The sequence below is a fragment of the Papilio polytes genome, unplaced genomic scaffold (genome assembly GCF_000836215.1).
Source record: "Papilio polytes unplaced genomic scaffold, Ppol_1.0 DF823689.1, whole genome shotgun sequence".
Lineage (NCBI taxonomy): Eukaryota > Metazoa > Arthropoda > Insecta > Lepidoptera > Papilionidae > Papilio > Papilio polytes.
In genome coordinates, this window is record NW_013525515.1 from 6,824 (window position 1) to 20,286 (window position 13,463).

Consider the following 13,463-nt stretch of genomic DNA (forward strand, 5'->3'; position numbering starts at 1 on the left):
GCCCGACCCGCTAGCGACACTCGAAGAACCAGACGCCACAGACGGGCTCGACATACCGCAATACTGTCAAAATATTATCAATTGTTTTATCAAATTAAATTACTTAATTTTGACATTTCAAAGTCAATATATTGTTTAAGTGTTCTGAGCAGGAATATACGAGGAGTACATACCTTAGGGTAGTAGTGCTGCATGAACTCGTATATGGCGGGGTCCTCGAGGGAGTCGCGCTCGTCCAGAAGCACGGCGTCCACGTACTCCGTCACCACCGCGCACTCCAGCAACATCTCCTCCAGCTTGGCATCCGCCTGCACAATCAAACAACACATGTATATTTATTGTTATGAATATACAAATTCAAACTTGCACACAAAAATCCAGCACGAGCAAAATATTTAAGTATGTAAGAGAGTTGAGGATACAAAGTGGGTAGGTTGAGTTACGGTATTACCGGTGTATTGGCGACGTCGCGCCAGAAGGCGGCGAAGTAATTGAACTTGAGCGGCGCCGCCTCCAGCGCGCACAGCGCCGACAGTAGCACCAGCTGCTCCGACATGCAGCGCTGGTTGCGCGCCACTCGGCAACACGTATCTGAGACAAATAATACACATTATATTTATAGTATGTCAGATATTATAAAGCTCGTATAAACTTAATAATGTTTTAAAATGTGCAATTAACCTATAAACTTGTGGTAAGGTCTGTAAACGGGCGCGAGTGGTGTGTGAGGTTGCGCCGCAGTGCGCGTGGTGCAGTGCGCGGCGAGCGGCGTGCGCGTCCTCGGGCGAGCTGCGCCGCGCACCGCCGCGTGCGCCCCCGCCGCCAGCGGCACCAGTGCACCCAACGCAGCGCCGCCACCTATCAACACCAACTCACGGAGCACGCCTGCAAACATTTTCAAATTATACATTAACACACTGTGTAAGACTTCACAAATTTCAAATCTCTGTTTAGTTTTATTTAATGATGAGCTGTCGCCCGCAAACTTCGTTGGCACGGATTAAAAAAAAGTCATCTATCACATTCCCGCGTGCATCTACCTTCTACCAGTCAAAGTCTTGTCCAAATCGGTCCACCCGTTCCAGAGATAGCTGTAAGGGCGCCATTTTGACAGCGTGGAATTTTAAAAAAAGTAGCCTATAATATGCGTGTCTATGTCAGCTATTCAATAGAAGTCCGGTCAAAATGGGTCTAGCCGTTTCGGAGATTACCCGGAACAAACGCGGCTTGCAGACAGACAGACAGATAAAAAAAAATTAAATGCGATTTTCGTTATCAGCAACGCAAATACAACATCTTCCCGAAATCTGGGAATTTTATCTCTTGATATTACAGACACTACAATTTTATTATATGTATATGGATATATAGATAAAACTGACCAAGTGCCGCAAGCCGCAAATGACTGAGCCGCTGGTGCAGGTTGAGCATGGTGAGCAGCCGCCTGGCGCACTCGGGCCAGTCCTTGCAGGCCAGCAGCAGCGCGCGCGCCTCCTTGGCGTCGCGGCGCGTGCGCAGCGTGCGGCAGAGCGCGCGCGCCCAGCGCAGCGCCGCCGTCAGCTCGGCGCGCACCGCCCCGCCCCCGCCGCCGCCCACGCCGCCGCCCTCCACGTACACCGCGTGCAGGCTGTGCAGCGCCTACGATACCGTGCAACGTTCAACAAACAACTCACAATATGAACAAATAAGAATTAACATTCACCATTTAAACTCACCTCGAAAGTCATTTGCAATCCTCCATTGTACACAACGTACAGTCTGTCGTCTTCGTTCTCCACTAATGTACAGAAAGCTGATATTAACGTCGTCCAACAAGTCCTTCCATTTAAACCTTAAAAACAAAAATAGAATAAAATATATATGAATAAACAGCTTGAAGCAGTTTTGAAGGCCTCGCAACCCTACTCTAGCTCAGTAGCACAAGCGTGAGGAAGTGAATGTTTACCCTGTAAGTATGCAGAGAGCGTGCTGCGACGGAAGGCGGCGGCCTCGCGGCTGTCCACGCCCTCGCTGCCGCTGCTGCCCGAGCCGCCGCCGCGCGCCGCCAGGATGCGCGCCAGTCTGCAATACAAACATACAAAACTCCAGTACACAATAAACACTTGAACACAAATCTACTGATATAGATACAAATGTTTGGATGGATGGATGTTTGTTAACACGTCTGTATGGATTCGGATGAAATTTGGTGTAGGTGTAGAACAGTCTGAAAGTATACATAGGTTATTTTTTTTTATTTCTACGTGGACGGAATGAAGGGACACAGCTAGTAAATGTATATAAATAGTACGTATAGTATACCTGAGGAGTTCGTCAGCGGCGCCAGGGTATAGATGCGCGTGCGGCGCGATGTTGCGGAAGGCCCAGTGCACGTTCTGGTGCTGCGCCAGCGAGCGCGCGAAGGCGGCGGAGCGCCGGCAGCACAGCCGCAGCAGCGCGTAGTACGGCGGCAGCATCGCGCGGTTGTACGCTACCACCTCGCCATCCTCATGATCAGCGCTAAAACAACAATTTGATTAGATTGCTGAAATCATTATTTTATATCTGAATTTTGCATGAATTAAACGATAAGTAAGTCTCACACAAAGATATTTAAGAAATATATAGACTGGACATAGGGAACAACATTTTTTCAGAGGTATTTTTTTTGTACGGTAATATCTCAATGTAAAATTTGACACGCCGAAATATTTGTAAATGTTGGAATTCTTTGTTTGCTTGTGATTTTGACTTTAAGTCAAAGTTCAAGTCCCACTATGGCTACTCTATATATGTTTTGAATCTCTTTGTTCTTACAGTATATAGTTGAATGCGATGTGCTTGATGAGGCGCGGGTTGGCGATAGCGAGCTGCACATTCTCTGGGCAGTCGATGCAGACGGCGTGCCAGAAGGTGAGCAGCGCCTGCTTGTTGGGATGCACCGCCACAGAGGGCTCGCTGATCGACGGATGGTACAGATCCCATAGATCGTTGAAGTACTGACCAAACTGTAAACATACATTACATAAAGAATAAATAAAAATAAAAAGCTTTTATTGTTTCCTTTCAATTCAATTTTTATTACATTTTCTTCTTACGTTTCAACACTTTTTTCTATTTATATTGCTAATATATATTTATTTATATAACTTTGTTTTTGTTTCTTACTGCTTTTCAGTTAAAAGGACCGCCTAGCGCGGTAAAAGCCTCCTCGATTTGTTGCCATCCATCTCTGTCTCTAGCTAATCTACTCCAGGTTTTACCTACTAAGCTTGTTATATCGTCGTCCCATCTCTTACGTGGCCTACCTGTTCTCCCTGTCTTGTGTATTACCAATTTGTCCCCGTTTTTGTCTTTCATCCTTTGTACATGGCCTACATAGCATACATTATACATAAAATAAACATCAGTAGTTAAAACAACTTGATAAATTCTTTAAAAAGTTAGGTACCATAAGTTTCTCAACGCGACTGACGACACAGTACGACATGACGCCGAAGTAGGCGGTGAGCTTCATGGTGCCGTGCACCGCGATGTCCGTGTACTTGCGCGCCGCCTTCAGCTTGCCCAGCAGCATCGTATACACCTGATACAGAACAAAACATTTATAGTTTATGAGAGAGAGAGAGAGAGAGAGAGAGAGAGAGAGAGAGAGAGAGAGAGAGAGAGAACAATAGATGACGCTTTTAAAAACAAACGTTATAACAACAACAACTTCCTGAAATAGACTGAGATCCCAGTGCTGGCAGACGAAACTTACATTCCCAAGCTTAATAGTTATATGATTAGACAGTACTTGTTTGTATTATAACTGAATGGCTATGCTAAAGTCGGAAAATTATATGTTCACTTATTTTCACAAAGCTGATTTTCACGTCTGTTGAAGAATATTGTAAGAATGACTAAATATATACTGCCAGTCAATTTCTATGGTCCGTTTTCGGAAACAGACGCTTTAAAGTTACTATCTAATCTATATCAATATATAAATCTTACTTCTTACTAATATTCTAAATTAATATATTAGACGGATGTTTGTTAGAGTTTGTAGTCTAAACGACTGAACAGATCTCGATGAAATTCACATAGATGTAGAGGATAGTCTGGAAGAACACATAGGATACTAACTTATGTTTTTTGAACTCTACGCAGACGGAGTCGCGGGCGAATGCTAGTATGTCATAAACTTATAAAACAAAAGACTCCGTGCGTTAACCTGATGCAGCGTATGATGCGCCGTATCTGGCAGCTTGGCGAGGTGGTGCGCGGGCGCAGGCTGCGGGCGCGTGCGCGCGTACCCCGCGCGGAAGTGCTGCGAGGGCACCAGCGCCACCAGCAGCAGCGCGGCCGCCGCGCGCACCCGCGCCGCCGCCGCCGCCAGCAGCTGCGCCTCCACCCACCGCTCCGCCGTGCGCAGCGCCCACGCGTGCGCCGCCTTGTTGCGAGGTACCTGTGTACACACATAACATACAATACGTACAACTAAACCCGACACACTAAACGTTTCATTAGAAGAATTGATCACACATCTGTTTCGCTTGTTATATTCTTATTGTATGTGGATAAAAACCCTTACATGTAGACCAAGAAAGAGATGGATGGATTGCGTTAAAGGTGACATTATCAAAAAGGGAGTGATGACTGAGATCACGTCTGATAGAGATATGTGGGGGACAAAAACCTTTTGCGCCAACCCTACGGGACTAGGATAATGAGGAAAAGGATGTGGATAAAAAATCTTAAGCAAGTTTTTGCTCAGAACACAATTTTCTACGTAGCAAGACGTTTTGGGATGGTGTAAAGACCGCACAGTTCATATTTTCCCTAACTTAGGTCTTTCTATCAATATAAAGGATTTTAACTTTGGGCCTTCAAGATATTTGATAAGAACCGTAGATGTACCTGTAAGGCGAGCCACTCGAGGGCTGCGTGCGGGCAGACGTCGGCGGCGTCCCAGAGGCGCGCCAGCACCAGCTGCGTGAAGCACGGCAGGCCGCCCTGCGCGCCCGCGCCGCCCCCGCTGCCCTCCACCAGCAGCGTCAGCAGCTTGAACAGCGCCCCGCAGCTCTGACACAATACGATTACTACCTCATCGCCCCAGGTTTAAAGCTAAATTATCTTAATTTATTGTAAGGCGTATTTTTTTGTGATAACTGAGGCATAATACTAACTTCTGAATGTTTAGCGATCGCTTGAAATATCATGTTGACGATCTTCTGCGCGAGCGACTCGTTCCAGCGGCAGAGAGCGAAGATAAGCGACCGTGTCTGTTGCAAGTTTAAACAGTCTCGAGTCTGTTGGTAGATAAAGGGAAACCCCTGCACAAACAAAACATTACATATTAAATAACGCCCTCAAGTTAACAATTTAAGTTGGATAAGAAGGAATACACTTCCATTTTAATCAATACTATCATTTGATTTGTAAAAATGGGTCAGGTCAATCGCCCCGCGCTGCTACCAGTATGGTTTACTATGGACAGCACCTCAGTAGTGAGGTAAATGAGCTGATGATGATCTGATCTAATATCTAAACACATAGTTTATAAGTAGGCATATCAAGTATATAATGTACACACCTTGGCATGAAGTAAAGCTCGTGCATCAGACTCTGGCAGCGCGAGATGTCCGCTGGCATCACGCGAGCGCTCCACCAGTCCAGCGACCAGCGCCACCATCTTGTCGAGTGCGCCGGGCCGCAGCTTGTCGCCGCTCTCCACGCCGCCCCCGCTGCCACTGCCGCCGCTGCCACCGCTACCACCGCTACCACCGCTGCCGCCACTGCCCCCGCTGCCGCACGCCTCCTCGCACGGGGAATCCGCCTGATATATTAAAAAAAAGATAAACCATAATATACTACAAAATAGAAGATACTTAGAGCCTGTCACACAATTCTTAAACTTCTTCTTCAGATAAAAAACATGTGACAAAATGTGATGAAAGTATCGGATCTTGGTACTCTATCTGACAGTGACGTCACTTTTAAACTACCTGAGCCACTATCAGCCAGTGGTGGGATAGCTCCTTAGTCTACTAAAAGAAGTATAAAACTCAAACACAGTCTTCTTTGTTATGTAGCTTGTCAGTAATCGCAGGATATCTTTGAATACACTTTCTTTATTTTGACATTTGAAATTGAATATTTTACCAAAAGTAAAACAAAATAATTTTTCTATGGTGGATGAAGCCGCACGGAAGCCACTAGTTTAAATGATAAGGTAACTCTCTCATAACCCACCGCGGCAGAGTTCTGTCCTAGGTAAAAGCTGACCATGCTGGATATGGCGTTGATACGCAGCATGAACTTGCCCTCCTCTTCCCCCATCTTGCTGAACTCGTACAGCAGACTGAAGTACTCCGTCAGGTGGCGCAAGTGAGACCTCGCACCGTTCTCCATCTGACAACATCAACATATACCAAAACAAATGTAGACATTAAACCATCATTTATAGGTTAAAATTTAATTACAATGAAAAAACAACAATACAAGATCTTAAGAGTAAAGCTTTGTCATTTATCTTACTGATATTATAAATGTAAAAGTTTAGATAGATGGATGTTTATAGAGTTTGTTGCCTAAACTGCTAAACGGATCTCAATAAAAAGCATAGTCTGGATGAACACATAGGATACTCCTGTTTTTTTAAATTCCACGCGGACAAAGTCGCAGGGGAAAGCTAGTCTTAAAATAATCAGTTATATACTTACCAATGACAATAACATCCTTATAAACCTAGTAACACAGCTTGCTTCGCCCAGCTTACTGTTATCTTCGCCCTCCTCCACACCCTGCAGATACAGGGCGCAATGACTAGATCTGAAATAAACCAATGCTATTTAGTACCATAGTACTTTGTCATAAAGTCTATTTTTGTTTACAAACACCAATAGCTATGCAGTTTTAAACCTTATTACTTTGTTATAAAGTGCAATATGGAATATTTTAGTAAAACATACCTCAGCCTTTGAATAACATGCATACACAGCCTCTGGAACATCTGACGCACCATTTGATTCGGACATTTTATTAAAACCTGTGAGAACAAAAGAAATAATATATTTTTTTCTTATTTATTCTAATATTTAAATTATAAAGTTTAAATCATAATTATTTAAATTATAAACCTGCATAGGCCACCAAGTATCGTCCGCCATGTGACCAAGAAACCACTCGGAGGCGGCCGCAGACGCGTTGAATTGCTTCGTCACCAGCTCCACCCATGACACCATTGTCGGCTAGAATAACCAATATGTTAGTATAAAAACGCATGATAATTTAAAATGCCACGCCTGTTACAGAATGTGGTAGGAAGAGATAAAAAATTTCGATTTGTCACATTCTTCGTCTCTCCCTTTGGACATATATCTAGGCGTACAATCTCGTAGGGTATATGACCTCTATATAACTTGACTTTACTTTATGAGTAATCTGATCAACATTTCTGGGTTTATTTTTGGAAAACCAAATTCACTATAATTATTTAAATTTATAGCTGTTTTATTACCTTTTCCTTAGCATGTATAAATGTTTCAATAAAGAAGGATGTGGAGAGCCTCGCGGCGAGCTCGGTGACCTCCGGCCGCAGCGTGAGCAGCGACTGCGGCACCGAGCTGCACATCTGCCCCATGAACCTAATGGAAGGACAAACAATGTCAAAAATCTGCAAACACAAATATTAACATTATAACAATTGGTTTCTAAAGGGCTACATAACAATGAGTACAAAATTACTAAAAAATATTTTCACTAAGTGATTAAATTATTTTGTAATAGAATTAAATAATACAACCATTTCCACCGATAATAATGAAGGCATTTTTCATTTCACCACCATAAATTAGAATCGTATGTATCTATACTAACATTATAAAGAGGAAAGATTGTTTTATATATTGATTTTTTTTATTTGTACGTATACAAATAACTTAAAAACTACTAGACAGATTACAAAATTCTTGCATCATTGCTATGTTATCACAGAGTAACGTAGACTATATTTTTACTATTTTTTAAAATTTCACTTGAGCGAAGTAACAACAGCTGGTACTTTAGAAAGTTGTTTAATCTATGATACTAACGTGAAATAAGCGTGCTGGAATATATTCTTGTCATGTAGGAACTGCATGTTGTCGTCCCAGATCCACTTGAGCAGGTCCGGTGGGAAAGTGACGGGTGGCGCCGCCCCGCAGCGCCGCTCCAACTGCTCGCTTGTACTCGCGCTGCATTCCTCCGCAGTCGACGACTGAAAACACCATAAGTTGAAGACATTTAAGACAGATATAGACTAGACGTAGTAAACAAAATTTTTACACTGGTGACTTCTTTGATACGCACTATGTTATTGTGAAGTTCAGTAGGCCAACTCATATCATTGTATTACAAAACATTTTACAAAATTATAATGAGTACCATATTTTGTTCTAAAATACACTAAATAATGTTACAAAATAAAGTATAAACATTGAAATATTATTTAGTGACAAAAACACTAACATGTGGATTTGAGGACCTAGTAATAGATAGCGTTAGGGAGGATCGAGTTAAAACATGTCAAGTAAAGTGTTACCATGCTTCCTCTGTATATTTTTGAATCACTTTAATTACACTTAAAATTATCTTTCGTGCGATGTTCAAAACCACCGATAGATTTGAAAAATACCTGAGGTTCATCAGGTCCACCGCTGTCACTAGCACGCGCCGGCCGCGGCGGACTCAGCTCGTAGAACAGCATATACGCACTGTTCGTCTTCTCAAACGAGAAGTCCATAAACTTGTCCGTCACCGAGTCGTACGTTTTACTCTGAAACAACAAATGAAAAACTCAATTAAAATAAAATGTAAAACTGAGTGTACTAGTTTGCTTTATTAGTAAAAAACGAAATTAAAACTGAAAACAGAGAAATGTTATACTAATATTAAATGCGTAAAAAAAGTTTAGATGGATGGATAGATAAATGGATGTTTGTTATAGTTTGTGTCCTAAAATGTACAAATTTCGATGATTCAATATAGATGTAGAGGATAGTCTGAAAGAACACATAGGCTACTAACTTTTTTTTATTTTACAGAGAGTCGCGGGCAAAAGTTAGTGAATCTATTAACATTAGTAGTACAGTATACATACGGTCATCTCGCCTCCGAAGCACTCAGCAGCGATATGCGCGGGGTCGAATGGCTTGACCTCTGCGTCATTGAACAGTAGCCAGCGGTCCGCGTGGTCGCGGTCGCGCTCTCGGATGAACGAGTAGTAGTGCCCGCCATCCGCCGTGCCCGTGTGCACCGTCACACCGATCAGTTCGTACCTTAAAAAATACTTATTATAGTATACTTAAATAAACTATTACTAGGAATAAAAACCCTTGCCATATTGTGCTAAAATATGGAACTAATTCCTCTGTGTATATTAAAGTGACGTTATAAAGTAGTCGATTGTAGCGCCACAAAGCTAGGTTTTTTTTACTTAAGGTAAGGCACACACTTAGAACTTTTTAATGGTAACAAAATACTGACACTAAACATATTAAAACAAACGCTTTTAATGTATCTTTAGACAAATTTATATTCAGCTATAGGTTTTTGAAATATGTAACTTTGCACTTACTCATAATGTTCTTCAAACTCGGAATTGTCCTCACTCTCCGCGCTTGGACTCCCTTCACAATCCTTCTTTAACTCTTCCGATTTTCTTTTCTCCTCTATAAAAGATTTTTAAATACATTGAAACAAAAACTGTATTTTTTCTCATTCTCTGTAAAAAATGAATCTTTCGTCAGTGTAAAGCGTAAAATAAGGGTTAAACAATTTAAATTATACCTTGGTACTGCGCCGGCATGAGATGTTTCTCCACATATCCTGACATGTCCAGCCTCATCGGGAAGGAGAAGTGAGTGTTGACTTTCTCCTTGAGCATCGTCAGCATATTGAAGGTGTACCTCATCGTGTTGAAGCAGAGTATACGAGGCAGCTTCTTGAAGCATGCCCTATAATGTTGAAATAATTACTGTTATTGCCTTTAGTTCATTAATCTCAAGTTTCTTTTTATAAAAATCACTTTATTCCCGAAAGTTTACTGTGTATACTAAAAGACTAAATTAAAGACACACAAAAACAATAGAGAAGTAATGTGTTTTAAACAGAAATAGTAAACAAAATTGCGATGTTAAAATTAATTTATTAATCACAATAAAACACACAAGAAACAAAATGCGTGTAAGGCTGAATAATTTGTATTTCTAAGTTATTATCTACATTTTATATATTTGTAAATAAATAAAATAAAAGGTGAATATTTGTACCCTTCTACCGTACCTCTTCTCAGCGCGTACTTTGGCGGAGCACTGGGAGCACGTATAGCAGTTGTCTCCCTCCAGCGTGTCCTTGACAGTGACCTCGTCCAAACTCTGGTGCAGGTTGCGCATGTCCGCCACCTGGCACCGCACCGTGTAGAACTCCTCCAGGGTACGGGACACGTGCGAACAGTCCTGATACAATACAGTGTACTAGTATATTTTATTGTTAGAAAAAGTATATTCAATTAATAAAAAAAAATATAAAAAAACCTTATTTTATTAGTCAAGTGTATATTAAAATAAATTATTATTTAATTTAAGAGCTTCTATACGTACCAGTGAAACAACATTGTTGCTGAGCACACCACAGAACAGAGTCTTGACTAACTTCTTAAGTTCGGGCGTCATCTCCTCCAACTTAGACACGAGGTCGATGAAGAACTCCGCCATGTCCTTCTGCTCGCCCGTGTTCAGCGGCTGGTGGTCCATCTGGTAAACTTTGCAGAAGCTACGAGGATTGTAAGCTTTCCTTTCGCTTTCCTAAAACGTGGTAATTATTCTAAAGTTATTAAATTAGTAGATAATAAGTTAAATTTGATAATATAACTGATAGTGGTAGACGTACTAAGAGATGGATGGATTGTGTGAAAGGTGACATGATCAAAAAGGGAGTGATGACTGAGATGACGTACGATATGATATGATGAGTCATGTGGAGGACCAAAACCTGTTGTGCCAACCCTATGGGAGTGGGATAAGGAAGAAAATGATAAATATCTTTGATAGTGTTCGATAACAAATTATATCAATAAGTAAGGAATTAAAAATCAAAGTGTTTAACTAAGAAAGTCATTTAAGGTTACTTCGGCTATACTCTTTTCATGATAATTTGATTTCGAGTGTTGCAGTGTGGCGTTATAAGTCATAACATATTGACCTTTGTTTTTTAGGATCTAAAAATAGATTGCGTTAGTGATGATTATATGAAAAATGTTTGAAGTGAAGCCTACATATACATATATTTCTGACCATGAGATATGCAAACATCCTCTGCATCTCGTGCAGCGTGGCGGCGTGGCGGCTGTGCGCGGGGTCTGCGCCAAGCACGGCGGCGCGCGCCTGCGGCATCATGTACAGGTGCTGCATGCAGGACGCCATGTAGCACGTCGCGCCCAGGTTCGTCAGCCCCACGTAGCCGCACTCCGAGCGGGACTCCTCCGCCGGCCAGTAGTCCCACGGGTAGCCGGACTGAGGACCTGGACAACGGAATACGCAATTAACGCATATTCTATACAGCCACAAAAAATATAGTTAAACGATGTTAAAAAATTATAGTGAAATTTGGAAATATAGCATATGTTACTCGGCGATAACGTAGCTTTTTGATGGTGAAAGATTTTTTAATCGACCAAGTAGTTTTTAAGTTCAATACATATAAAAATAGAAATCATTACTCTTTATAATATTAGTATGGAGTAGCTTTTCCCGCGACTCTATCTGCTTGGAATAAAAAAAATGTAAGTAGCCTATACATTCTTCAAAACTATCCTCTACATATATGCCAAATTTCATAGAGATCAATTAAGGCTACAAACTCGTAACAAACATCCATCCATACATCAATCCATCTAAACTTTTGCATATATATTAGCGGCATTGCTAAGTATCTTTTCTTTTACATTTGACGTTTTTTAGTTTACAAATGTATACAGTATTAGTAGCGTAAGTTCTCACCAGGTTTATGATGTTCCATGAGCTTGTTGTGCAGCACCATGTAGTTGTCGGGCGCCCCGCGCACCAGCTCCACCAGCAGGTCGTACGCGGCCGCGCGAGACTTCTGAGACTTGCATTTAGGTAGCTTGCGCTGCTCGGGATTCGGTACGTCGAATAGAAAGCCGAATACCTGAATAAGAAATAAAATCATACTAATTCATACAAATATTATAAATGCGAAATTTTAGATTGATGGATGTATGGATGTTTGTTAGAGTTTGTAATCTAAATGGCTGAATGGATTTCGATTAAAGGTATAGATGTAGAGGATAGTATGGAAGAACATATGGGCTACTCACTTTCGTTTTTTTTTAATTCCACGCAGATGGAGTCGCGGGTGAAAGCGAGTATTAAATTTATTCATGATAATCAACAACTGCCGCACTCGCAGTTGATTAATCCCTAATATATAAATTTCTCGTACATAATTCACACTAATGGCGACATCTAGCGGCCATTTAATCGATTTTGTGTGCGGCAGTGTTTCCTTTATAAGAACCATTTGTTTTCTTTATATAACACTAGCTGTTGCTCGTGACGTCGTCCGCGTGAAATTAAAAAGTAGTAAAAAACATGGCCTGTGTTATTCACTGATAGCAAGCAGTTTTGCTTATTGTACTGGATTTCGTTTAAATATCAATATGACAACTGTAATAAGTAAAATTGTCTTAATAATAACCATTTCCAATGTCCTAGTCCCCTGCTCCGAAGTCTTGAAGCTGAGCGGGTGCTTCAGCAGATGTGTGAGCAGGCTGAGCTGGCCGTACAGCCCGTCGTCCGGCGCACACGGCTCCGCGCGCTTCTCTATTATCTCTCGCTTCTCCAACGACGACCGGATCTGCTCGCACAGCTCGTTCAGATCCGGAGCACCGCTGTCTTCGGAAGTGGCGCCATCTGATAACACCGATTTTTTTATCTAAAGATATCACTAAAAGTATTTTAGAACTTTATTTGAGTGTGGAAGGGTTATCAGTAAAGGTACACCTAAGAAGTTGGATGGATTGCGTACAATCTTGATGAAGAAGGAGGCACAACTGAGACGACGGAAGATAGATCTATATGGAGGACAAAACCTAATGTGCCATCCCTAAGTATGACAAGATGATATCACTAAAATAACGAATTCAGTGATTCTTAAGACAATTAATATTTAAAATATTGTGTTTACCTTTAAAAAAATCTTCAGGTAGTCCGTCAATGAGCCTACAGACGAGCCAAAAGTAGTCCCGACACGCGGGCCCGTAAGGCTCCTTGCCTTCTTCTGCATGATGATGTACAACCTGCCATTAAAATTGGAAAAAAAAATCCACTTATAATGAAATAAATTTGTGAATATCATTTATACGCTGACGACTTACAGATATATATCTCATTTAAAACAAGCGAACTGGACTCTGCTGTAAGGGCCCTTAATGAGGACCT

At 41.5% G+C, this 13,463-nt stretch overlaps 1 protein-coding gene across 1 annotated transcript in view; it reads right to left on the reverse strand.

Moving 5' to 3' along the window:
- LOC106104332 (ubiquitin carboxyl-terminal hydrolase 34) overlaps window positions 1–13,463 on the reverse strand; it is a 28,657-nt gene that overhangs the window by 953 nt on the left and 14,241 nt on the right. Inside the window, exons 27-56 of the mRNA XM_013284355.1 lie at window positions 13,210–13,321; window positions 12,721–12,935; window positions 12,003–12,171; window positions 11,298–11,524; window positions 10,605–10,808; window positions 10,288–10,460; window positions 9,793–9,959; window positions 9,581–9,674; window positions 9,104–9,281; window positions 8,639–8,779; window positions 8,058–8,221; window positions 7,484–7,610; window positions 7,104–7,214; window positions 6,936–7,012; window positions 6,687–6,795; window positions 6,217–6,375; window positions 5,558–5,800; window positions 5,151–5,297; window positions 4,882–5,046; window positions 4,196–4,429; window positions 3,431–3,565; window positions 2,797–2,987; window positions 2,302–2,499; window positions 1,946–2,061; window positions 1,716–1,831; window positions 1,383–1,638; window positions 682–885; window positions 452–591; window positions 174–308; window positions 3–63 (exon numbers count right to left, since the gene is read on the reverse strand). Coding sequence (XP_013139809.1) covers window positions 3–63; window positions 174–308; window positions 452–591; window positions 682–885; window positions 1,383–1,638; window positions 1,716–1,831; window positions 1,946–2,061; window positions 2,302–2,499; window positions 2,797–2,987; window positions 3,431–3,565; window positions 4,196–4,429; window positions 4,882–5,046; window positions 5,151–5,297; window positions 5,558–5,800; window positions 6,217–6,375; window positions 6,687–6,795; window positions 6,936–7,012; window positions 7,104–7,214; window positions 7,484–7,610; window positions 8,058–8,221; window positions 8,639–8,779; window positions 9,104–9,281; window positions 9,581–9,674; window positions 9,793–9,959; window positions 10,288–10,460; window positions 10,605–10,808; window positions 11,298–11,524; window positions 12,003–12,171; window positions 12,721–12,935; window positions 13,210–13,321 — 4,768 coding nt within the window. The remainder of the gene's footprint in view (window positions 1–2; window positions 64–173; window positions 309–451; window positions 592–681; window positions 886–1,382; window positions 1,639–1,715; window positions 1,832–1,945; window positions 2,062–2,301; window positions 2,500–2,796; window positions 2,988–3,430; window positions 3,566–4,195; window positions 4,430–4,881; window positions 5,047–5,150; window positions 5,298–5,557; window positions 5,801–6,216; window positions 6,376–6,686; window positions 6,796–6,935; window positions 7,013–7,103; window positions 7,215–7,483; window positions 7,611–8,057; window positions 8,222–8,638; window positions 8,780–9,103; window positions 9,282–9,580; window positions 9,675–9,792; window positions 9,960–10,287; window positions 10,461–10,604; window positions 10,809–11,297; window positions 11,525–12,002; window positions 12,172–12,720; window positions 12,936–13,209; window positions 13,322–13,463) is intronic.